Source organism: Oncorhynchus nerka, linkage group LG23, assembly GCF_034236695.1.
Source record: "Oncorhynchus nerka isolate Pitt River linkage group LG23, Oner_Uvic_2.0, whole genome shotgun sequence".
In the NCBI taxonomy this organism is placed as follows: Eukaryota; Metazoa; Chordata; class Actinopteri; order Salmoniformes; family Salmonidae; genus Oncorhynchus; species Oncorhynchus nerka.
In genome coordinates, this window is record NC_088418.1 from 44,830,954 (window position 1) to 44,857,692 (window position 26,739).

General features: G+C 43.7%; 2 protein-coding genes across 2 annotated transcripts; one reads left to right on the forward strand and one right to left on the reverse strand.

Annotated features, from left to right (window-relative positions):
• Positions 1-174: 174 nt before the first annotated feature.
• On the reverse strand, positions 175-10,245 carry parp12b (poly (ADP-ribose) polymerase family, member 12b). The gene is made up of 8 exons (XM_029630111.2): positions 9,859-10,245; positions 9,303-9,438; positions 7,878-8,142; positions 7,689-7,784; positions 5,820-5,946; positions 1,589-1,757; positions 1,119-1,239; positions 175-881 (listed from the first exon to the last, which is right to left on the reverse strand). Exons 1-8 carry the CDS (start codon positions 10,203-10,205, stop codon positions 781-783), a joined length of 1,362 nt encoding a protein of 453 aa, XP_029485971.1. The 5' UTR covers positions 10,206-10,245; the 3' UTR covers positions 175-780.
• Positions 10,246-11,097: 852 nt separating this feature from the next.
• Positions 11,098-26,573, forward strand: LOC115106909 (KICSTOR subunit 2-like). Its single transcript, XM_029630113.2, has 3 exons — positions 11,098-11,629; positions 23,935-24,223; positions 24,907-26,573. Exons 1-3 carry the CDS (start codon positions 11,401-11,403, stop codon positions 25,724-25,726), a joined length of 1,338 nt encoding a protein of 445 aa, XP_029485973.1. The 5' UTR covers positions 11,098-11,400; the 3' UTR covers positions 25,727-26,573.
• The last annotated feature ends 166 nt before the right edge of the window (positions 26,574-26,739 follow it).

The window sequence follows — 26,739 nt, forward strand, 5'->3', positions numbered from 1 at the left end:
GCTTGGAGAATAGCACTCAAAATACCGGTTAACTTGTTCTGCTTGGTGCAAGGCATAGGCCCTTGTGAATCATGGATCTATATGGATTTCATGTAGAATATTAGGGCCAAATGATCTTCAAAATAAGGTTTCTGTGTCATTAATTATGATAAACATGGGGATACATGCAAATGATAGTTTGAGTATGGTCTTTAATAACATAAAATAGACAAAACTATTCCACAAATAAACATGGCAGACCAGTCTATAGTTTATTATCACATCTTCACACAAATATAGAGATGCATGCTAGGAAATAGAGTTATATACTACAGACCGCGATTAAATCATAACTTGATATTCTACATGTTAAAATATACACAAAAAAAAAACTTACTTCCTCATTTGTCTACAGTCAGTTTGTACATAAAAGATGAGTTGTACCTAGATATTGATTACTTGCTTCCAGGAAACGTAAAAACAGACTTCAGTTGAGGGCTCCAGGTTTCCCAATGAACCCCCCAAAAAATGATTGCAAACAAAATGCATATTATATCACTAACATTATTTGAAATGATCAACACACGGACTTCCCATCGCTGGCTCTTCCTGGCTGTACCTGGTAGTCGTCCCTGTGGTATTGAGTGATTTACATACTGTGTTGTATTGGGGTGACTGTCAGCCAGTCCAATTTATCCCCACTCACCAGATCCAGAGTAAAATGTACTCCATTCATTCAGAGAGCTACTGATCTGCCCATTTATTCCTCCTCTTTATTTTCTCTCTCTCCCTTCTCTCTCTCTACGGTGCAGTCTTGTTCTCCACTTCCATGATGGAGATGAAGCGTGGTCGGCGACGCACCCTCCTCTTGGTGTTGTGTTTGGGGTTCCGCTGGTACATGTCTGCAGGAAGGTTTGAAAGTGGAGGACAAGTTGATGAGGAGAGGGGCAGAGGAAATGAGGGTAGGATAGAGAAAGGAAGAGTACAATAAAAAAAAGGAGGAAGGGAGAGGTCAAAGATGAATGACTCCTCGTCCTGGTCCCTGTACGTTTTTGATATAAAACACATTGATCAGGTTCATTTCTTACACAGCTATTTCAGTGCAGGCACATGTTGGGGGTGTAAACAAGGGCTTTTACCTTGAAAACTGAGGTAGTAGTTGCGGTGACCTTTCATAATGGTGACCTCAGCAGACCTGTCTGCCAGGTACGCTTCTTCCAGCTCCCGGGACGAGAGGGATGTCGTACGCTGTTTATCGTCCTGACCGCAACACCAGCACATATTTTAGGATTCAATCCGAGGCGTTTTATAGAGCAGCACACTGGACTGCCGACAATGCGCCCTTTAATGGTGATTTCCCCGACATTCGTGGAGACAGCATTCACGGTAAACGCTGTGCATGTCAGCTCATGCTAAATTAAAACTCGAGAGTAATGTGCTGCTCTATAGAGCGCCTTGCATTGAATCTGGGCCCTTATCAATAATGAATGCTCTTAAACCATAACGGCACCAATACAACTTAACATCACTGAATCCTCACAACCATATCTCAAACCACAAAACAACCACCACAGAACTCAATTGCCTCCCCTTCTCCCTCCAGACTCACGGGTCTTCCAAACTCAATCCAGTTCTCGTGGTCGCCCTTGTAGTACCACAGCCACTCAGTGGTCAGGATGTAGTGAGCCGGCTTTGTTACCGAGGAAACCGTGGACAGGCGCCGCACGGGGTCTGACTCCTGTGTCATCGTTAGGAAGTCTACTGGCCGAGAGCCCGGACTGAAAGAGAGAGAGAGAGAGAGAGAGACATTCATGGATTGTTTTAATTTTACAGTCAGACTTACATACCGTTGCCTGTAAAAAAAAATATGCTCATTTTATTAGAACCCAGTTCATACCGTTCTATTTCTACCACATTCTCGCTTGGATAAGCCTTTTATATCTCGCGTGCACATGCCGGCAAGTTAAGGAGAGAGAGTGCATGTGGTCCGATATGGGGGGACGTCAGTGGTGGTCGATGCCGTTTAAGATGAGGGAGGACGTTTTTTACTTCATGAGCAGGGCTTTTATTTCTATTACACCATATTGGATGACTGTCATTCATATTCCATTCACCCAGCTAAATGGAACATCGATAGGTTTAGGATACTACTAGTGCTTAGCGATTAGTGCTTTTTGTGGTAAGTTCGGTTTCGGTTCAATAATTTAAAAAAATAATCACAGTTTTCGATTTCGCATGCTTATGTCTATAACGTGAGCTGCTCAGTATGTGTAAATGATCCTTGTTCCTGCAGCTTTTTTGAAAGATATAACGTTATCAATGGAGAACTGCAAAAGTGTTGCTACTGCTCTCGAAAACAGTGCCCTGAATGTATTTTATTTTTATTTCACCTTTATTTAACCAGGCAGGCTAGTTGAGAACAAGTTCTCATTTACAACTGTGTCTGGCCAAGATAAAGCAAAGCAGTGCGGCACATACAACACCACAGAGTTACAAAAAAAACATACAATCAATAACACAATAGAGAAAAAGTCTATATACAGTGTGTGCAAATGAGGTAAGATAAGGGAGGTAGGCAATAAATAGGCCATAGTGACAAATTAATTACAATTTAGCAATTAAACACTGGAGTGATAGATGTGCAAAAGATGAATGTGCAAGTAGAGATACTGGGGTGCAAAGGAGCAAAAAAAAACACAGGATGGGCTATTTACAGATGGGCTATTTACAGATGGGCTACAGATGGGCTATGTACAGGTGCCGTGATCTGTGAGCTGCTCTGACAGCTGGTACTTAAAGTTAGTGAGGTAGATATGAGTCTCCAGCTTCAGTGTTTTTTGCAATTTGTTCCAGTCATTGGCAGCAGAGAACTGGAAGGAAAGGCAGACAAAGAAGGACTTGGTTTGGAAGTGACCAGTGACCAGTACCCACCCTGGAGCGCGTGCTTCGGGTGGGTACTGCTATGGTGACTAGTGAGCTGAGATAAAGGTGGGGCTTTACCTAGCAAAGACTTATAGATGACCTGGAGCCAGTGGGTTTGGCGACGAATATGAAGCGAGGGCCAGTCAACGAGAGCATACAAGTTAACCAATTTAGCAGGCGCTATCGACAAAGATAAGAGGGAAAAGTTGTGACGGACGACTTTCTGCACACGGTCAGTGTGAACTGGAGTGACTTGACACAACGGGGGCCAAACAAGTTGTAACAGAGTAAAAAGGGGTTCCAGTCTGCCGTGAAGTGCTATCCATGTATACGGGTAAGAATCTAGCTTCATTTTTAGATATTATACTGTACATTTCAAATTTTGTCAGAAAGTCGTTTTCATTGCAAGTTAAAGCGTACTGTTAGCTAGCTAGGGAACAGTAGCTTGCTGGCTCGCTAGCTAGCTAATGTTACAAGTATGATCTGTGTAGTAATATTACTAGTATCTCAGAAAACCATTTGCATTGCTAGTTGTAGCCTAATGTTAGCTAGCTAACATTGAACCTAGTTGGTAAGCTTTAGCTACCTGCAGGTTCATACTACAGCATTTCATGCATGGTGGCTAGCTATGACAATCAGTTTGTAATGCTAGCGGTATGGGTTGAGATTATGGTTCATTTGTTGCTACATGTCTAAACAAAAGGACTCCACTTTGCCAGATTACATGACCCAGCAAGTTAGCCAGGTGTGTCTGGGAGTCATTACAACCATCTATTTATTGTATTTCATGAACATGTCTAGACAATAGTGACCAATCCAATTAGGCAGATGTGGCTGGCATGTGGTTATAGCATTTGTTTCACATGACCCATCAATTTAGACAAGTGTGTCTGTCTGGGTAAGCATCATCTAATAATTATAAAATATTTATACATGATTTTTGATAACCATTTCACTGTACCGTTTACACCTTCTATATCCTGTGCCTGTGACAAATATACTTTGCTTTTATTTGATATAGTGTGTGTTTGCCAGAGACGGTAATGTGAAGAACAACATGACCTGCACCAAAGTCAGATTAGGATATAGGCCAAGGACTAAATAAAGTGTATTTCACCTGGAGTTTTTCTTTATTGTAGGCCACTACTTTCACCACTTTTAGTCTTCATCTTTGGTTGTTTACTACACTGCTTACTCACCCTGTTCAGCACATGGCCTCACATGTGAATCATTAAAAAGAGATGGGTGAGGCTATGGCTTAAGAGGGTGTGAACAATAGACAAAGAAAAAGGCGTACCAAAACATTCAAGGGACATTTTCTCAAAAGTGAGGTTACAAGTTTATCAACTTTCGAAACAGAAGTACTTTCCCCATTGTTCCTCCACTGCATTGTACGATTTACCATTTTGTGGCTCCGAGTCTCTACTTTTATCCAATGTAAAAAAAAAAAAAAAAAACGCCATTTTAAATTTTGCTACATAAGACCGAATCGAGGTTTTCGGTCACATTTTTGTCCAGTGTATTTTATAGTAGGGGACGAACGTATAAAATACAAAGAATATTTTTCCCACACAACTTGCGTCACGGCAAAGTGTGGAACCGCTGTCATATAAAAAAGTTTTATTTTGAAACAGAGCCCAAGGTAAACCCATGCGTTTTAAATGTATTTGTTTAAATCCACGTTTCATCACTTTCCTACCCTCACTCCGCTTTGTTAGGGAGCAGGGTCTTAGATTGAGAGAATCTTTATCATAAAACCGACTGAAAAAAGTAGCAATCTACATTTTAAAAAGCATGTCTCGTGTTCATATTTCACAACTTCTGCAGGCTTTTGTAGTTAGGCCTATATTTGATTAAGGCTACATTATTGCATGCTAAATGTTTCTATCAGTGATAGATGAGCGAACAAATAGATGAGCTATGCCACCTCTACTTATTTTCCCAGACAGAGAATTAACCAAATACATCCTACAGAAAGAAAGAAAATCACATTGATTAAGACAAGTCCCAATCTTTTGGTCAGATAGGACTAGGCTACTAAACGACTGCAATTGAAGAGCAAAATAATCCACATAACATACTGCCAAAATGTTCTGATCAGTGTCTATACATGAGCCAACTAGACAAGACGATCATGAGCATCACTCACCTCAACATCGCTAACATTTCCACAGCCTAATTGTAGCCTAACAAACATCCAAATGGAGAGTCAGTGAAAATAACACTCTGGCATTGATTGAATTATCAAGAGGCCCCACGCTTGACCTCAAAGCAGCGCAAAACGGTGCTAAAATAGTTGATCACACACAGGTAAGGCTACAATTCAAATGTATTATAACAATGATGACTTCCGGAGTTTCAGTAAACAACCATTTGATGCATTCGATTGAGTCAGCCTACTTTATTCCAATATGTTCATCATTCAGTGATATTTATTCCCAAAGTAATTATTCATGACTATTTCCAGGTGTGGTTAAGAAAACAGTTCATGTGCTGGGCATGGTGAAGAGACATGCCTCGCAAAGTTTGGAACAGCTAGGAGGAGAGTAGTAAGGGCGCTGCCGAGCTACCATCAAGAGCTTAAAGAAAAACTCCCAAAAACTATCTTTGGTATTTGTTTCATTAGTCAATTGTTGATGTAGTCCCAAATTGTTTTGCATGTCAGCAATCAAGTTAAGATATAGGACTTTCAAAATAAAAAAAATACAGGTGTTTTGGGTGGAATTTCCCTTTAAGAGCATAGTGCATTACGGCGACATTTCATACTGAGCCGTAGGCAGAATTTTACCGCAATCATGACTAGGTTGGTTCGCGGAAATAAAAGTTAGCAGGATGCTAAAGTTGGAGGGAAAATGTCTTGGTTTGAAAGGTGCGGAAGAGTCCACTTTCAACTTTAGTGGGCAGTGGTGAACCCTGACCTGTGTGTGTTCCGGGGGTCACAGAAGGCTCTCTCGATGTCCTCAGTGTGATGCAGGCGTATCCAGCCGTTCCCATCAAACACCTCCCACTTATAGGGCAAGTTAAAATGCACACGGATACACTGGTCTGGGCACACAAACACATTACACAAACAAGCATGAAAGAACCACAACCAAACATACCAAAAGCATAGAAAATATACCAAAAGGGGAGCGCCAAGTCTAGGTCCAAAAGGCTCCTTAACAGCTTCTACACCGAAGCTATAAGACTGTGAACAATTAATCAAACGGCCACACAGACTATTTACATTGAACCCCCCCCCCCCCTTTGTTTTTACACTGCTGCTACTCACTGTTAAGTATCTATGCAGTCACTTTATCCCTCCCTACAGTACAAGTCAAACGTTTGGACACACCTACTCATTCAAGGGTTCTTCTTTATTTATTTTGTACTATTTTCTACATTGTAGAATAATAATGAAGACCACAAAACTAGGAAATAACACATATGGAATCATGTAGTAGCCAAGTGTTAAACAAATCAAAATATATTTTAGATTGTTCAAAGTAGCCACCCTTTGCACACTCTCGGCATTCTCTCAACCAGCTTCATGATGAATGCTTTTCCAACAGTCTTGAAGGAGTTCCCACATATGCTGAGCACTTGTTGGCTGCTTTTCCTTCACTCTACGGTCCAACTCATCCCAAACCATCTCAATTGGGTTGAGGTTGGGTGATTGTGGAGGCCAGGTCATCTGATGCAGCACTCCATCACTCTCCTTCTTGGTCAAATAGCCTTTACACAGCCTGGAGGTGTTATTGAGTCATTGTCCTGTTGAAAAACAAATGATAGTCCCCCTAAGCGCGAACCAGATGGGATAGCGTATCGCTGCAGAACGATGTGGTAGCCATGCTGGTTAAGTGTGTAAATAATTCACCAACAGTGTCACCAGCAAAGCACCCCCATACCATCACACCACCTGCTCTATGCTTCACGGTGGGAACCACACATGTGGAGATAATCCGTTCACCTACTCTGTCTCACAAAGACAAGGCAGCTGGAACTAAAAATCTCATTTGGACTCATCAGACCAAAGGACAGATTTCCACCGGTCTAATGTCCATTGCTCACGTTTCATGTCTCTTCTTAGTGTCCTTTAGTAGCGGTTTCTTTGTAGCAATTTGACCATGAAGGCCAGATTCACTCAGTCTCCTCTGAACAGTTGATGTTGAGTTATGACTGTTACTTGAACTCAGTGAAGCATTTATTTAGGCTGCAATCTGCGGTGCAGTTAACTCTACTGAACTTATCCTCTGCAGCAGAGTTAACTCTGGGTATTCCTTTCCTGTGGCAGTCCTCATGAGAGCCAGTTTCATCATAGCGCTTCATGGCATTTTCTGTTTCTCTTTGCATTTTTGAGCCGTTCTTGACATAATATGGACTTGGTCTCTTACAAAATAAGGCTATCTTCTGTATACCACCCCTACCTTATCGCAACACATCTGATTGGCTCAAACACGTTAAGAAGAAAATAAATTCCACAAATTAACAAGGCACACCTGTTAATTGAAATGCATTCCAGTTGACTACCTCATGAAGCTGGTTGAGAGAATGCCAAGAGTGTGCAAAACTGTCATCAAGACAAAGGGTGGCTACTTTGAAGAATCTCAAATATAAAAATATATTTTGATTCCTTTAACACTTTTTTTGATTACAACATGATTCCATGTGTTATTTCATAGTTTCATAGCCTAGGGAGGTAGGCAAACAAGTTTCTAGGTAGCCTGTTGTATTCGGCGCATGTGACAAATACAATTTGAACAGGCAAAAATAAAGAAATATTTCACATCAAGGAGAAGAGAGCTCACCCTGGAATCTACAGTTCTTGCGTATGAAATGCAGACAAATCTCCTTCCTGTCCTCTTTCTTGACCACAGGACTGGAGACCAGCTCACCTACACGCTCTGAAACACACATATACAGAGGGATTATGCACATATACTGTAGATCAAGCCAAAAGAACACACACACACACTCCAGGTGAGGGATTTACGTACCTTTAGCAGTGTAGGGTGTAGTGGGTGTGTTGAGGCGGTGGAGGTTCTGGTAGACGAAGGGAAGGTCGTTGATGATGTCACCGCTAAGGCCCCTCTCCTCCAGCATGCGGCGGCCATGCTGGTCGATGACATGCTGCCTCTTGCACTTGGGCCCGAACATGCAGTCGTCATGCACAAAGTGCATGCACATGTGCACCTTGGTGCAGCTGTCCCTGAAGGTACATGCGCCGTGGGGCCCGGAGCCCTTGTTGTAGTGAGAGCACACCTGACGTCAGGAACACACGGCAACAACGTCAGAGACAATCATCGTGGAAATGCAGTCACACATAGCCAACCAGAGGGGCTGGGTCAAGCAGTTGCCTTTAGAAGGCTTACATGGTCACCGGCCAAAAAATGATCTAACCTCACACACCAAGAAGTTCTACTTTACCTCTCTGGGTAACGAATACTTCCTGGGGACAAACCCACATCAACAGCGTAAGTTTTTATATTTCCATTTTTTTTATTCTTTAAAAAAAATATAACATTCTTTGTTTGCTCTTTTTTTTGTTCATTTTTTTTTTTTTTTTTTTTTTACACAAGAAGTCCCACAGGTTCAAGGTGGCTTGTCTTCATCTCAGATCACTCTTCACCCACACTGGGCTTTAGGCTGGACGTGATGGTATTCGTAGTGTTTTTTTATTTTGTCTTTTCAACCTTTTCATCGATTTACTTGTGATGTTTAGACTGGATGAGCCAACATTACTCTCGGAAAACTGAACACGCGTTTTTTCCTTTTTCTTTTTGAGAAACTTGTTTGTCTCCGTATAGTTGTCCAATCAGATTACGGGTGCATCTAGTTCGGAGCGGTATCGTCCAATCAGTGTGCAGGATTCACTTCTCACTGGCACTGAACCTGCCTATAGACTTGTCCAGAATTCCCTTCTCTGGAATGCCAGGATGTAAACTACACCTGTCCTTCCCTCTTTGGGGAGATAGAATGAGAGAGAGATAAAAAGAGTGAGAGAGAAAAATAGAGGTCTACGCCTTCTACCCATGAGCTCGTACACAAAGAGCACTCAGAACACTGCTACACTCCCTGAGGGCAGAAACCTGTAATGCAGAAACGTCCCACATTTTACTTAAAGGAGCAAGACAAATTCACACACAAAGAGAGCATGAGACACAGCATTGCCTTTCTACTGTATTCATCTAAGGGAGAAAGGGTATATGAAAGTCTACAAGGGCTTAGGGAGAGGTGCTAGGGATTGGACCTGGGCTCATTTCTTAATGGAGACCGCCAGGCCCTGGTAAAGGCTCCATCCAGGTGTGTAGTGGGGCTCTAGTCTGTAGTGGAGCGGCCTGTGCTGTATTTTGTGTGCGTGTGTGTTTCTGTGAAGCATTTATTTGGGCTGCAATCTGTTGGTGTATGTGTGTATGTGTTACCTCCGGCAGCAGGGTGGGATCATTCTGCAGCAGTAACAGGAACAGGTCATCCTCGTGCAGCTCATGCAGAGTGCACTCCCTCAGGAGCGTGTAGTTATGCTCTGAACGCACGTCATGGGAGAACTTACACTGCTTCCTACAGAGAGAGAACAGCACACACACACACACACAGACCGGAGTAGAGTAGGTAAACAGACAGGAGTGTACCATAAAGACATCAAGCATCATTTTGTTTTTGTGTAGGCTACTGAAAACTCATGATCATGATATGCCTGGTTCCAAATCAAGGAATCTAAGCAAATAGGCAATTCTGCATCATATGGCAATATGTTGTATTTATAATATACCTGATGATATTAATAAATGTGCTAACACACGTTTTACATACATTAGTGGACTAGACTAGAGGATGCAGGTGTTATTTGTCCAGATTGATCAATACAGAATAAAAGGGGGCGTGATGGCTATCTCATATATGCTATGCTGCTGCTAGCTAGCCACTCCCCTCCCCTTCAACCTAGCAAAAACTACTCACCACGGTCGAGGTTTCTCTTACCTGCCTTTCCCAAATCTACAGTTTCCATAAACAAAATATTTGCAAAGGTGAAGCTCCTGGCAATCTCTGCAATCTTGTTTTGTGTAATTTTTACACAGTCGCAGCGACGTTTTGGCGACAATCACACAGTCAGTTCCCCATTCGTCCGTCCTCTCTCGGTTCCGCACCGCAACAAACCGAGAACACTTCTTCACGATGTACCAAAAGTCGTCCTCAGTTATTTCAACACGCTGGAATACTTTCCTGTGCAATTGCTGGAGGGGCAGGGAACCCTTGTTGCTGCATAATATACTGGTGGCATGATGAATTACTCTGGAGTAGCTGGACATTGTTGGTGCCTCTCTCATTTGCGGATGAGAAGGCGGAAGCAGAACACCAGCAACAGATTGTCAGTGCTAGTAGTTCTACTTTTCTCCACGCAGGGGCGATCGAGTTCAATTCAGAGCGTCACAGAAATGCAATGGCGATTGTCGCCCCGTTGTGGCTAAAAGTGGAGTGTTCCGATTTTCAAGCATTCTATTTTCAATAATATGTTACCAATATGGCACACAATCAGTTTTAGCCCCTATATTATACTATTGATAAACACTATTGGTCGTTGTGGTGTACTTTTCCCCTCTCTCTCTGGGTATGTGGTCTCTGATTACTTCATCCATCTGTGACTGATTAACAGCGTGAGATGAAAAAGTGGTCAGCGCTATCCAGTACCCTTAACAATAACCCTTACCTTCTTCTTGCATGTGTGGCAAAAATGTGCTGTGTAAGGTTTTAGCAGATTACATTTTTTTTTCTAGACTATTGAAATCAGTCAATAATAGTTCATGTCAAATACTGCTAACACTCACCACAGCAAATCTGAAGGGTGTTCAAGGATACTTTAACAGCCAAATTGTGTTACGTTGAGTGTTTGTTTGCATGTTTTGTACAATAAATCCAGGTGTTTAAAAAAAACTAAAACATTCTTACATCATACAAAACAGAACGCAGGTATTAACGAGAAAATACATGGTAAATCCAGGTGGTGTTTCGTTCCTATGGCATAGGGATGACATGACACTCCCTACAACTTGGTAAGTACTTAAATATTAACACAGCTCTATCCAACGAAAATAATGGAATGAAACTATTTATTTTCATATTTCCATTCAAGTAATGTTTCTGTATCTACTTGTAGTTTTGAACCACTCCAAGCCAGAAGAGGGCGCTACAGGTTCAGATTGCAACTCTTCCCACGGTCCCGCCAGTCACTTCTGATTTGCTGTAGTATTGTGATGTGAAACCAAGATGGCGTCTACGGAAAGCTAGTTACATTTGTAGACAAATGTATATTTAACGCATAATGTATTTCATTTTAGTTTGTTCTATGCCAGTACTAAATGAACAATACATTCTGACAGATTGGGCCGAGAGTGGTGTTGCTAAAAAAAAATGGATGGCTAGCTAGCATGATAGCAGTAGCATCTAGCTAGTACGCGACCAGTTTAGTACGGCAATAACTTGTGTATCGAATATTTAACTCGCTGTATTAGCTCTCCTAAAAGCATGACCGAGGACGAACTGCGGCCGGTGCCACGTGAGCGGGCGATTCTGGAGAGTTTCTTCACGCAGCTCGGAATGTTCTCGTTCGACCGGGCTAAGGACTATGTGGAGAAAGAGAAGGACAGTAGCAAGAGCGCAGGGGCCATTTGGGCCGCTCTCCTCGCCGCCTTCGCACACCTTTCCGCAGCGGAGAAGGCCTATCACAACATGACGTTCCTGGGACAAAAGATGGGTAAAAAAAAGTACCCCATGTAAACACCCACGGACAGAACATTTATTTTTTGTTTCACTGCTAAACTCATTGGTGTGGCAAAATGACACCCCTCGGTGCAATTACTGTAACCTATTACAAGGGTGGGAATAATGTGTGGGACTTTCCAACTTGGAATCCGTTTAAAAACTTCGTAAATAACAAGGTTGTCAACAAACAACGCATACGAAGTTGTATAGCGGCAGAATAAGATACCAGGTTCCCTACTAATTGTGGGCTATTTTAATTTTTTCACTCACCACGTTTATTCCGTGAAATGTCTGTCCTCACTCTGGTAGCCTATGGACAAACGTTTTTATTTATTTATTATTTATTTATTTATAACAAATCAATACATAAAGCACATGAGGGAACAAGCATAGATTACAAACAATAGACAATCGAGCTAGGGGGTACATAGAATTGTAAGTATAACAGCTTTTTTTGTTAGTAGAGCATTTAACCGTCTTAAAATACAGTTCAATTTTTTTTTGTAGGGTACGAAAATGTGATTTTCTGTTTGTAAATTTACATTTGTGTATATGAAATTTGGCCAAAGGAATAATGAAATTAATTACATGAAAATGGTTCAGCTTATTTCTATTGTATGTAAAGAATCCCAAACAGTACATCTCTCCACAATAGTGTAAAATCTTCATAAATGTGTTCAATTATAAACCTACTGATGTCTTGCCACAGTTTTCTTACATGCATACAATGCCAAAAAAGATGCAAAACTGTTTCTGGGTGGTCATTACAAAAGGAGCAATTTGAGTTGATGTTTTCCTTAAACTTCTTCATATAGTGGTTGGCAGGATAATATTTATGAATAATTTTAAAGGAAACTGCCTTAATTTTGTTAACAAGTAGGTATGTGTGTGGCAACATCCAAACTTTTTCCCAACAGATATTATCAATAAATCCATTCCAATAAGGCATGACATAAGGTATAAATATAACATCCTGCTGAAACAAGGATCGTAATCGCTCTGTTGTTGAATGGACCAAAAGATAAACAAATCTTCCCTACTGATGAGTCAACAGGGTCAACAGCGGGTAGGCTCTGAGTGTCAGGTCTTGACATGTTCCTGAATAACATAGCAACACCTGAGGGAATGGCATCTAAAACAATTGCAAAATCTTTAGGTGTTACAGGGACCTTGTAAAGTGATAAGAATTCTTTATAACTGAGTAAAAGACCCTCTGCATTTACCAGTTGACTCACCAATAGGATATTATTTCGGAACCAATATTCTAAAAACAGGTATTTTTATACAATATATCCCGATTATTCCATATATAATATCTGTGTGGAGAAAAATTGTGTTTTATAAATTAAGGACCATGACAAGAAAACCTGCCGATGAAAAGCAGAAAGTTTCACTGGAACTTTGTCAATTTTATAATTGCAAAACAACATGAAGTTAAGGCCACCAAAAGTAGAAAAGACATGATGAGGAATAAAATTCCAGATAGAAGTGGGTCTTCTTAGGAATTGTTTTATCCAATTGATCTTAAAAGTATTATTTAAAGTAGTAAAGTCCAGAAAATTCAGTCCACCATTCTCATAAGTGTTCATTACAACAGTTTTCCTAATGTAATGGGTACGGTTTCTCCAAAGAAAGTTGCGATCTGGTCGCATCCGCGCTTCGGTCTGCAGGTTGTATAACTTTTTCATTACATTTCATTACATTTCATTATAGTACAACGGTCTGATTTGTCTAATCTTAGCAATTTCCTCTTAGCTAGCTACATAGTCGTCGTTGTATCAAAGATAATTGCGTAATTATCGTATTTCGTCGTCTCCTATCTGTCGTCTCCTATCTGTCCAACACGTTCACCGTCTACCGTAGCACTGTAGCACTGTAGTAACTATCACACTCAACTGAACGTCTTGATTAGTGTAGTGTTAGCTAGCTACATAGCTAGCTACATAGTTGTCTTTGCTGTCTTCGTATCCAAGATAATTGTGTAGCTTAGAGTGTGGAGTCTTAGAGTGATAATTGCGTTATTATCGTATTTCGTCGCCCTCCTATCTGCCTAGCAGCTAGCCAGCTAGCATACGTTCACCGGCTACCGTAGCACTGTAGTAACTATCACACTCAACTGAACGACTTGATTAGTGTAGTGTTAGCTAGCTACATAGCTAGCTACATAGTTGTCTTTGCTGTCTTCGTATCCAAGATAATTGTGTAGCTTAGAGTGTGGAGTCTTAGAGTGATAATTGCGTTATTATCGTATTTCGTCGCCCTCCTATCTGCCTAGCAGCTAGCCAGCTAGCATACGTTCACCGGCTACCGTAGCACTGTAGTAACTATCACACTCAACCGAACGACTTGATTAGTGTAGTATTAGATAGCTACATAGTTGTCTTTGCTGTCTTCGTATCCAAGATAATTGTGTAGTTTAGAGTGTGTAGTCTTAGAGTGATTATCTTAATTCACCGAGGTCAGCTAGCCAGCTATTTTGTCGTCCTTAACGTAGGAGACACTCCTAGCTAGCCAATAGCCAGCCAACGTCTACTGAATAGAACTTTCGCATTCCGGTCGCATTCCGCGTCGCTCCACAGGTAGTATCACTTTTTCATTTCATTTCATTACAGTCCCAACGGTGTGATTTGTTTGATCGTAGCTAGCTACATAGCTAGCTACATAGCCGTCTTTGTTTCAAAGATAATTGTGTAGTCTAGAGCGATTTTCTAGGTTAGCTAGCCAGCTATTGTCGTTCTCCTAACGCAACGTAACGTAACCAACACTGCTAGCTAGCCAGCTAGCTCCCGATAAGCAGCACTGTAGAAACTTCACACTCAACGGTACGACTTGATTAGGGTAGTGTCAACAACGCAGCTAGCCTACCCCAGCAGTACTCTATCATTTTAATCATTTTAGTCAATTAGATTCTTGCTACGTAAGCTTAACTTTCTGAACATTCGAGACGTGTAGTCCATCCTCTGCATTAGCGTAGCCTCTTCTCTAGCCTGTCAACTATGTGTCTGTCTATCCCTGTTCTCTCCTCTCTGCACAGACCATACAAACGCTCCACACCGCATGGCCGCAGCCATCCTAATCTGGTGGTCCCAGCGCGCACGACCCACGTGGAGTTCCAGGTCTCCGGTAGCCTCTGGAACTGCCGATCTGCGGCCAACAAGGCAGAGTTCATCTCAGCCTATGCCTCCCTCCAGTCCCTCGACTTCTTGGCTCTGACGGAAACATGGATCACCACAGACAACACCGCTACTCCTACTGCTCTCTCTTCGTCCGCCCACGTGCTCTCGCACACCCCGAGAGCTTCTGGTCAGCGGGTGGTGGCACCGGGATCCTCATCTCTCCCAAGTGGTCATTCTCTCTTTCTCCCCTTACCCATCTGTCTATCGCCTCCTTTGAATTCCATGCTGTCACAGTTACCAGCCCTTTCAAGCTTAACATCCTTATCATTTATCGCCCTCCAGGTTCCCTCGGAGAGTTCATCAATGAGCTTGATGCCTTGATAAGCTCCTTTCCTGAGGACGGCTCACCTCTCACAGTTCTGGGCGACTTTAACCTCCCCACGTCTACCTTTGACTCATTCCTCTCTGCCTCCTTCTTTCCACTCCTCTCCTCTTTTGACCTCACCCTCTCACCTTCCCCCCTACTCACAAGGCAGGCAATACGCTCGACCTCATCTTTACTAGATGCTGTTCCTCCACTAACCTCATTGCAACTCCCCTCCAAGTCTCCGACCACTACCTTGTATCCTTTTCCCTCTCGCTCTCATCCAACACTTCCCACACTGCCCCTACTCGGATGGTATCGCGCCGTCCCAACCTTCGCTCTCTCTCCCCCGCTACTCTCTCCTCTTCCATCCTATCATCTCTTCCCTCTGCTCAAACCTTCTCCAACCTATCTCCTGATTCTGCCTCCTCAACCCTCCTCTCCTCCCTTTCTGCATCCTTTGATTCTCTATGTCCCCTATCCTCCAGGCCGGCTCGGTCCTCCCCTCCCGCTCCGTGGCTCGACGACTCATTGCGAGCTCACAGAACAGGGCTCCGGGCAGCCGAGCGGAAATGGAGGAAAACTCGCCTCCCTGCGGACCTGGCATCCTTTCACTCCCTCCTCTCTACATTTTCCTCCTCTGTCTCTGCTGCTAAAGCCACTTTCTACCACTCTAAATTCCAAGCATCTGCCTCTAACCCTAGGAAGCTCTTTGCCACCTTCTCCTCCCTCTTGAATCCTCCTCCCCCTCCCCCCTCCTCCCTCTCTGCAGATGACTTCGTCAACCATTTTGAAAAGAAGGTCGACGACATCCGATCCTCGTTTGCTAAGTCAAACGACACCGCTGGTTCTGCTCACACTGCCCTACCCTGTGCTCTGACCTCTTTCTCCCCTCTCTCTCCAGATGACATCTCGCGTCTTGTGACGGCCGGCCGCCCAACAACCTGCCCGCTTGACCCTATCCCCTCCTCTCTTCTCCAGACCATCTCCGGTGACCTTCTCCCTTACCTCACCTCGCTCATCAACTCATCCCTGACCGCTGGCTACGTCCCTCCCGTCTTCAAGAGAGCGAGAGTTGCACCCCTTCTGAAAAAACCTACACTCGATCCCTCCGATGTCAACAACTACAGACCAGTATCCCTTCTTTCTTTTCTCTCCAAAACTCTTGAACGTGCCGTCCTTGGCCAGCTCTCCCGCTATCTCTCTCAGAATGACCTTCTTGATCCAAATCAGTCAGGTTTCAAGACTAGTCATTCAACTGAGACTGCTCTTCTCTGTATCACGGAGGCGCTCCGCACTGCTAAAGCTAACTCTCTCTCCTCTGCTCTCATCCTTCTAGACCTATCGGCTGCCTTCGATACTGTGAACCATCAGATCCTCCTCTCCACCCTCTCCGAGTTGGGCATCTCCGGCGCGGCCCACGCTTGGATTGCGTCCTACCTGACAGGTCGCTCCTACCAGGTGGCGTGGCGAGAATCCGTCTCCTCACCACGTGCTCTCACCACTGGTGTCCCCAGGGCTCTGTTCTAGGCCCTCTCCTATTCTCGCTATACACCAAGTCACTTGGCTCTGTCATAACCTCACATGGTCTCTCCTATCATTGCTATGCAGACGACACACAATTAATCTTCTCCTTTCCCCCTTCTGACGACCAGGTGGCGAATCGCATCTCTGCATGTCTGGCAGACATATCAGTGTGGATGACGGATCATCACCTCAAGCTGAACCTCGGCAAGACGGAGCTACTCTTCCTCCCGGGGAAGGACTGCCCGTTCCATGATCTCGCCATCACGGTTGACAACTCCATTGTGTCCTCGTCCCAGAGCGCTAAGAACCTTGGCGTGATCCTGGACAACACCCTGTCGTTCTCAAATAACATCAAGGCGGTGGCCCGTTCCTGTAGGTTCATGCTCTACAACATCCGCAGAGTACGACCCTGCCTCACACAGGAAGCGGCGCAGGTCCTAATCCAGGCACTTGTCATCTCCCGTCTGGATTACTGCAACTCGCTGTTGGCTGGGCTCCCTGCCTGTGCCATTAAACCCCTACAACTCATCCAGAACGCCGCAGCCCGTCTGGTGTTCAACCTTCCCAAGTTCTCTCACGTCACCCCGCTCCTCCGCTCTCTCCACTGGCTTCCAGTTGAAGCTCGCATCCGCTACAAGACCATGGTGCTTGCCTACGGAGCTGTGAGGGGAACGGCACCTCACTACCTCCAGGCTCTGATCAGGCCCTACACCCAAACAAGGGCACTGCGTTCATCCACCTCTGGCCTGCTCGCCTCCCTACCACTGAGGAAGTACAGTTCCCGCTCAGCCCAGTCAAAACTGTTCGCTGCTCTGGCCCCCCAATGGTGGAACAAACTCCCTCACGACGCCAGGACAGCGGAGTCAATCACCACCTTCCGGAGACACCTGAAACCCCACCTCTTTAAGGAATACCTAGGATAGGATAAAGTAATCCTTCTCCCCCTCCCCCCTTAAAAGACCTAGATGCACTATTGTAAAGTGGCTGTTCCACTGGATGTCATAAGGTGAAAGCACCAATTTGTAAGTCGCTCTGGATAAGAGCGTCTGCTAAATGACTTAAATGTAAATGTAAATGTAAAAGCATCTGGTCTATGTCCTTGCTTATTTTACTGTCAAGATATAAAGATGGAGCACCATATGTTAGTCTAGAGATACCTTCAGCCTTGGTTATTAGGACTCTACCTTTTAAAGATAAGTCCCTCTGTAGCCATTGATTTAGTTTCTTCTGGGTTTTTTTAATAAGAGGGTTAAAATGTAGTAAGCCTCTAGACTTCTGATCCTTTGTAATGGTTATGCCTAAATATGTACGTTCTTCTTTTACTGGATTACCATAATATGAAGGTGTCACACAATCTTTGACAGCCATGAGTTCACATTTATTAATGTTAAGATATAGACCAGACGCTTTGGAAAAGGATTGTAATTACATTGATCGATATGGGAATTTGGTTAGCGTCTTTCAGAAAAAGTGTAGTATCGTCAGCCAGCTGGCTTATAATAATTTCTTTACCAGCTATGGAAATACCTTGTACAGGACTATTATTTAAAGAATTTGCAAGAAGTTGGGTGATTAATAAAATCAGGTACGGAGAGATAGGACAACCTTGCCTAATTCCTTTCTTTAACTCAAATCTAGGTGTGCCATATTTCAATTTGATAGAGCTGTTACCATTTGCATAGAGAGTCTTAATAGCCTTACAGAAAAAATCCCCAAAGCCAAGTCTCTCAAGGGAGTGGAAGAGAAACTGATGCTCTACTGTGTCAAATGCTTTATAAAAATCTAAAAATAATATGAAGCTATCCTCAGTTATTAGGTCTGAGTAGTCAAGTATGTCTAATAATGGTCTGATATTGTTAGAAATATGTCTGTTCCTCATGAAGCCAGACTGTTTCTCATCAATGATTGCATAGAGGACTTCTTTAATTATTTTTGCAAGTAGTGAAGCTAAAATCTTATAGTCATTATTAAGAAGACAAATTGGACGCCAGTTATCGATGAGCAGCACTTATTTTTTAGGTTTAGGTATCAGTGTTATAAACACCTGACTCATTGTAGGAGGAAGAACATTGTGTTTAATACTCTCTAAAAATGACTTCAAATAGGAAGGGAGCTACTTGTTCAGAATATAATTTGTAAAATTCTGATGTAATTCCATCAACACCTGGTGATTTATTGTTCTTTAGATGTTTGACACTATAATCTCTTCAACTTTGATGGGTTCATCACACTGTTTAGATTCTATATCACTGATAGAGTGAACATTATTCAGTGAGTTAAAAAACATATCTGTGGATTCCTGACAGTACGTAGAGCTATACAATTTTCTGTAAAAATTGCTACAGTATTTAGCGATTAATTTTTGGTCATCTGTAATAACACCATCAATGTTTAACTTATGTATAGTGTTATTTTTAGAGTGAAATTTCTCAAGTCTAAAGAAATAGGATGAATTCTGTTCTCCCTCAATCCATTTTTTTCCCATCTTCTCCTCCCCCAAGAGGTCAGCTGGGGACCTCTGAGAAAGGGAAGTTAACTTAATGATCACCTTTTCCTCCTCAGCTCTTCTGGTCTTAGCAAGATTACTACCATATTTTCTAAGATATTTGGACACCTCAAATTTAAAGAGCTCCCAGTTCTTGCAATAAGATTTTTCTTCACAAGCCCTTTCCCAAAAGTGTGAGAGCAGATCTTTAACCTCAAATGTAACTATATCATTATTTAATAATGAGCTATTTAGCTTCCAGTAGGATGCTCTACCAAGGTTCGTATCAGGGGTAGATATTTTGATATCAATGTAAATAGCCTTATGGTCTGTGAGGGGAGTAGTACAAATATTTGTAGTAACACACTCACTATCAATACATTTGGATATAAGCCAAAAATCTATTCTGGATTGTCTGGAGCCTGTTTTCTTACTCCAAGTGAATGATCTTTCGGCCGGAAACCTCTCTCTCCATATATCAGTAAGATCAAACTTTTCTATAAAAAGTATTAAACCCAAATTTCGATTGGTTGGCCTACCTGGGGGCCATCTATCAGTTGAATTATCTATTGTAATGTTAAAGTCCCCTCCTATCAATAATAACGAATTGGGAAATTTAGATAACCAATGAAGTATATGTTTCTCTATAGATTCAAGCAACTCATCATTCTCATGTTTGGTGTTGTACCCGTAGAAGTTTACAGTAATGAGTGTAATGTCATTGTAACTGATCACAAGACAAATAAAGTGACCAAAGGGGTCACATTCCGAGTAGAATATTACCACCAAAGGTATTTTTCATTGTAGTGACGCCAGCGGAGCGTTCAGATCCATGGGAGAGCCAAATATCGTTGCCCCACTGTGACCTCCAGAAGTTGGCATCAGCCAAAATTGAGTGAGACTCTTGAAAAAAGCAAAAATCTGTTCGAAATTGTTTAGCAAATAAAAATAAGGCCTTGCTCTTCACACTGTTTCGTAACCCCCTAGCATTAAGAGATAATATAGACAAAGACAGAACAACAAAGATTATATAAAAGTATAAACTGTAGTAGGATGAGTCAAAGATGTAGGAGCAGTGAACGTAAACGATAAGGAACCGAGATCTGCACCATTTAAGTCCATTTAAAATGAAAATAGCTTATTCCATAACCTTTGAGCTAGATGTTATCTGGCTTTGAAATTCAACTCAACTGGAAATTATGTTCAAGACCAAACCAAGGGTTCTTGTAGTAAGAGAAACTAAAAACCCTCTTTAGTGTAATCAGGAACTATTCTGAGAAATAAAACAACAAATAATAATTTAAATAAAAGGGTACCTACTATTTTAAGTACATATGAAAACTGATCATAAAATAATTGAATAACAAAATGTTTTACATATAAACGTTCCTAAGACCTTTTTTGGAAATAAGTATTAATAACTAAATAGAACAATAACCGTGTAAAGTGAGAGCAGACCTGTATGCCATTTAAAACAGTATCTTAGTTACTCTATACATAAAACATAAATTCAGCTTTCAATCTTCGTAAGTTTGTAAACAAAATAGGTCTTCTGGTCATACAAGAACAAACTAATAAATTGAAATAGAGTATTCCTGAAAAATAGTCACTTGATGCTTGTTAGGTAAACCACATAAGGAAAATGAGAATACCATGGCTGAAACCATCAATCTGTTCCTTCTGGTGAGATTTTAGGGAGGAATATGGATTTCTGAACCGTTGATGAAACCTTGTCCTCCGACGAAGTAAGCAGCCTTCCCCTCACTTCGTGCTTTCTTGATCGTTGGCCACAACTTGTTCCTTCTTTCTATGTCTTCCGGGCTGAGATGCTCGGCGAAACGCATACCATGGCTCTGAAGGAAGGCGTTCTTCCTAGCAGCTTTCCAGACAGCATCCCTGTAGAATCTGGTAGTGAATAGGATGATGATACCCCTGGGTCTTGAATCGCTTTGCTGTTGCTTCTTGGCGAGGCATAACTTCTTGGCAGATACAGATAGCCTCTCCTCGCACATCTTCATTCTCCACCTCTGGCAAGCCGTAGAGTCTCAGGTTCCATTTTCTTGTGTATTGTTCCAGATCAGTGAGACGTCTATGGTAGACATTGTTATTCTTTTCCACCCTTTCCACATTTTTTAAAACTTTTGACACTCTCGTTTTCACATCCTTAATTTCACCACATGCAAACTCCAGTCTTTTTCAAGCCTTCGATAACCATGGTGTTCGCGCCTACCATTTTCTCAATGGCATCACACCTGGAGTTGATGAGTAAGGAGAGGGGGTAGCCACGATGTCAGAGTTCATGTTGGGTTTTTTGGAAGGTGGAGGTTTGCACGGTGTAACCGGTAAAAAGTTTGGTACGGAGCTCGGTAAAAAAGTGTCTGTTCAAGCAGCCATCTTGGCACTCCCCTATGGACAAACATTAAGAATACGCTACGTGGTGAGTTGATGCCTATTCCGTCAACTAGTTGAATTGATGACGCAACCATGTACTTTACGAAGTTTTTGGAACAGATTCCTGTTGGAATGTCCCACAAAATTATACCCACCCTATCACAAGTGGGACTAGTATCACCACGGTGTTATTATCCAGGCGAGAAAGTCACGTTCCATAATAGAACGTTGAAGTGTAGGTTTCTAACAGCAGGTGGCGATACAAGCCCACATTTGTATGACTTGTGTATCCAGCAGCTAATATCACGTCGATATTATGGGGGTAGGAGGAAAAACGTACAACTGGATCAAGGATTTCCTGTTTGGAAGGTCTATCCAGGTGAGGGTGGGGAATTGGATGGATAATGGTACACAGCAGGGGAGCGTGATTAGACCTCTGTTCTCAATTATGGTCAATAATGTTTACTCTCAGGTATGGCCGGATATTGGGAGGTCGTTATTTTCAGATGATGGGGAAGAAATGTGCCATACATAGCCAGCAAGCTACAGGAAGCAATAAGGTAGAGCGGTGGGCATTAATTTGATGATTCAGGTTCTCTGTAGAGAACTCACTTTACCAGGAGGAAGGTGGGAGATGTGGTATGTTTGAGGTGTAATGAAAAAACACTTGTAGAGGATGGGGTCCTTCCAGTTCCTTGGGGTGTACTTTGACATGAGACTAACCTGGGCAGAACACATTGACAGCGTGGTGGGAAAGTAAGAAGGTGCTAAATGTGATGCGCTGTCTGACAGGGAAGGAGTGGGGGGGCTGGGCGTTCCTCATTGAGGACTGTATGTTGCATTGATCCGGTCTGACAGGGAAGGAGTGGGGGGGCTGGGAGTTCCTCATTGAGGACTGTATGTTGCATTGATCCGATCTGTAATGGCAGTGTAGAGTATGGTTCGGCAGCTCGGACCTCCTTGTCATACAGGGACAAGGACTCTATGTAGTGGGATGTTTCGGATGTCCCCAGTGACTGCGCTACAGGTTGGAGATGGGGGATATGCCCCCAGTGGTTGCACTACAGGTTGAGATGGGGGATATGCCATTGTAGATTAGGAGACAGCAGCTAGCAATTAATTATTGGGTCAACCTACAGGGACATGGGGTGTCTCATCCTGCAAAAGGGATTTTACAGGCATGCTGGGAACATGAGCGAGGACAGAATATGAACTTTGGGTGGGTAATACCCAGGCAAGGGGAGATGGGAGTTTAGTCCAATGTTAGCTATTCCTGTAAATCCACCATGGCTACTCCCCCCGGCTCCAGTAGTTGATCAAGAAGTGTTGGAGAGACTACAGAAAGATATGAAGCGTGTTGATCCATCTGATTTGTTTAAGAGACGTCTGGATACTGTGTGTCGGGATTTTGTGGCCATTTACACAGATGGTTCGAAAGATCCAAGGACAGGATGCACTGGGTCAGCATTTGTAGTGCAGGAATGGGGGGAACGTATGTACAGATCATCTGGCTGTATATACGGAGGAGCTGATGGCCATACCGTTGGACTTGAAGTGTGTGGAGGAAGTCAATCATTTAGCTCACGTAGCAGACAAGACCTGCTTTGAGGTACTACAAACCCATGGCAGGATTAGACAGATGGTTATACAGATAATATCTACTTGTGTCCCAGCCCATGTGAGGTTGGAGGGGAACGAGGCAGTTGACGTACTGGCTAAACAAGCACTTAGTAGTAGGGATGTTTGATGTTGTAGTTTCAATGAGCACAGCAGAGGTAAAAAAGCCTGATATGGACAGTGATGGCAGGAGTAGTGGAATAGATACTAAGGGCAGGCATTTATTTCAAGTACAGAGGAATGTCAGGGGAGGGGAGGACAGCAGGAAGGGAGACTATTTTTACAAGATTAAAGGTGGGACACAGCCGGTTGAATAGGTCCTTAAATGTGATAGGAAAGCATCCAACAGGAAAATGTGATTATTGCCAGGAAACAGACAGTTGAGCATGTATTGCTCCAGTCTGGGCAGAATCAGGGGTAAGAGAGAGGATGAGATCTAGTTTGAGGGAGAAGGGGATACAGGAAATTAGTTTAAACGCTCCAGTACAGTAGGGGGCGGCAATGCACCATAACGTTGGATGCCAACCTCAGATAAAATCCACCGAACAAAAAGACAGCACATCGTGTCTACCTCACTCTCTGAGGGGTCGGCTGAAAACGGATGTTTCCGGTTTTCACAGATACAGTATTTAACCTAACTTTCATTTCCCCTGAAAAACAGTTGTTGGGATTCCGCTCTGGTGTGTTTTTACGTCAGCTACGTTAGGCTATAGCTCCCCAAACAACAATTTCAAACATGGACTGTTTTCTCTACGTTGCTCCAATATGTTAATCAGGATCATAACCCACTCTTGCAGGCGGCCAGTCGTTCTTCAGCCGCAAGGACTCCATCCGCACCATCTACACCTCCCTGTTCAACGCGCTGAGGAAGGTGGTGACCATGGGGCGCCACGCCCAGCCAGGCTCCCCTCCCTACCTGGAGGAGCTGCTGTCTCACCTGTCGGAGCAGCTGTGCCACTTCACCCAGGCCCGCATGGAGATGGCTGACCTGTACGAGAAGATGCATGCGCTGGGGAGCCAGAAGAACATCAACTCTGAGGAGCTGGTCGCCACCCTCGAGGCGGTGGTGCAGAAATACAGCTCCAGGTGTGTGGGGCGGGTCATGTGGCTCAGCTCAGCTTAGCTGTGCGTGCAGGCTGTAATAGTGTGTGTGGCTGAGAAATTGCAGGAAAAAAGAGACGGCAAGAGTATGCGGGGGAGGGGCGGGTGGTGGAGCATGACAGAGGAGGGAGGGGTGGGGAGCTTTCTGCTGAAATCAGCAGATATCAAATTTAGTTCAGCCGGAACCAAAGCAAGCCCAACACAGAAAAGCCCACTGTGCGGCTGAGGTGCAGTTCACACTGCAGCGAGTCACGATCTGGCACACACGGGTGGTTGTGCAGTCAGGGGTGAAGGTGACTCTCTCGCACAGCAGTCGACACAGCAATGGAACGTAATCAGCATTGAGACTACACAGGATATTAACTGCTAATTAGGGCCAGCACCTCCACACCCAGTCGCCACATCCTTAGCATCAGAGAACACCAGAAACATCCAATACTGTTCCACGGCCACAGTCCATCTCTTACAGTATATTAATCAGCATTAGTACCAATAAGGCTATTTATCATTAGGATAATTTGTCTAACTGACTAGTGAACACAATTGATTCGTAGTGCAGTGTGATCAGTTTTTAGACTGCCATCTGACACCACCAGCATTTCTCCCTTATATTAGAAATAGCTTGCTCTCCAATGACCCCCTCCATCTCCTCCCCCCCTCCCTCCCAGATTCCACCACCCCATCCTGGGCCGCTTGGAGGGGTGCTTCCAGACAGAGGTGGATGTGGTGACACAGCTCCTGCGCTGCCAGGCCCAGGTGTCTGAGTGGCACTTCCTGCCCGCCCTGCTCAGCCTGCATGGGGCTAGCTCTAAGCTGACCGCCTGGGGACAGCTCTTCCAGCGCCAGAGGGAGACCCGCAAGCACCTGTTCGGAGGCCAGTCCCAAAAAGCCGTGCAGCCGCCCCACCTGTACGTGTGGCTGCAGGGCTTCCAGGGGGCACTCCTTGCTAAATTCAGCTTCTACTTCCATGAGGCGCTGAGCCGCCAGACGGTGTCCGCAGACATGAAGGCCCTGACGGCACGCACGGCGCCCGATTACCACGGCAAGATCTGTTCGTTTATCCGCAAACACGATGCCAACAACGTGTCGCTGGTGTTCGACAACCGCGGCTTGGACAGCTTCCAGGGCCACGGCTACCACCACCCGCACTCGTACCGCGAGGCGCCCAAGGGGGTGGAGCAGTTCCCCGCCGTGGTGTCCCTTCCCGGGGGTGAGCGGCCGCTCACGCACTGGCCCAACGTCATCATGATGATGGGCGACTTCGAGGCGGAGCTCAACACGCCGGACAAGGTGGTACACTTCTATGACGACAAAGTCCAGAGCACTTACTACCTGACCCGACCGGAATCACACTTCACCCTGGTGGTCATCTTCGACGGTAGGAAGTCCGAGAAGGACTCGCACATCACCGCCTTCCTGCAGGAGATCTCTGGCTCACTGAGGAACTCCAAACCATTCAGCACCCTCAAACCTGGCTCCAAGGGCTGAGAGAGAGATGCCCTACTTCATATACATCATAAACTGACTGTGTCCCCATAAGGGGTAGATGGGTGTGTGCGTGTAACTTTATAACAGAGAGACCAGGCATTGTTCCATAGACAGGATGAACAAGTTGTCTAATCATTAGGAAAGCTTCCAGTGACATTGTTGCAACATTCTGATTGGTTTTAGCTTCTTAATATGGGCGGCCAAGACCTTTTGCTTTACTACTTGAAATATAATTAGACCCTCAACATTGGCTTGTTTTAATTCAGAGAATGGCTTCAACCCGTGGTCCAACTGCTTGTTCTGTTGAGCATCCTGATTGGAATCTTTTAGTTTGTTTTGTAAAATCAGTTCTAGACCAAAGGAGATGCGTCACTGACGCAGTGTGGCCTTCTCACAGTGAACTGACTGAGACATTTAACCTGATTCTATTCCAATCACAGGCCAGACAACTTTCTACCCGTCAGGGATATAATGGTGCAATGTACTGAAAAAGCCTTTGCTTAATTTGTATACTTTTGTTAACATTGATGTTTGTTTACCGTCAACAGAAGTGCTTAATTTGTTTTGTTTTTTCCTGGTATGTCATCCTCTATTTAGTTGTACTTATTTATCCGTTTAATTCCCAAATGACTGTAGAAAAAAATGTGTGTGTAAGAGGTGATTTCACACTTTTCGGGAAACTTCTTAAGACTGAGGGTTCAGACGGCCAACTGTAGCACATCTCCATCCCGGCCCCACACCCAGCAGGTGATAAACAAGACAATAATGAAGGATCGACTATGCAAAACGCACTTGTTAATTTCTTCCCTTTTTTTATTTATAATATAAATACAACATCGATACTATGCATTTGGCTATAAGAGCTCGTCTTTAGGAAGCTCAGGAGTTTCAGATACAGCAACACTAACAGACAAAACCATTTCCTTTAATTATCAGACACATTCAGAGAGAAGCCAACATCCCTTAAAATGCACCTGTTCACATGTTATAATGCTACATGCCAAGTACACAAT

Bases quoted from the DNA above. Each gene is read 5' to 3' on its own strand.
- parp12b (XM_029630111.2), bottom strand. From the start codon at position 10,205: ATGAGAGAGGCACCAACAATGTCCAGCTACTCCAGAGTAATTCATCAT. The intron at 9,439-9,858 runs GTAAGAGAAACC...CTCTCTCTGTAG, and splicing joins TGTAGATTTGGGAAAGGCAG to GAAGCAGTGTAAGTTCTCCC. The intron at 7,785-7,877 runs GTACGTAAATCC...TGTGTGTTTCAG, and splicing joins TACACCCTACACTGCTAAAG to AGCGTGTAGGTGAGCTGGTC.
- LOC115106909 (XM_029630113.2), top strand. From the start codon at position 11,401: ATGACCGAGGACGAACTGCGGCCGGTGCCACGTGAGCGGGCGATTCTG. The intron at 11,630-23,934 runs GTAAAAAAAAGT...CCACTCTTGCAG, and splicing joins GTTCCTGGGACAAAAGATGG to GCGGCCAGTCGTTCTTCAGC. The intron at 24,224-24,906 runs GTGTGTGGGGCG...CCTCCCTCCCAG, and splicing joins GTGCAGAAATACAGCTCCAG to ATTCCACCACCCCATCCTGG.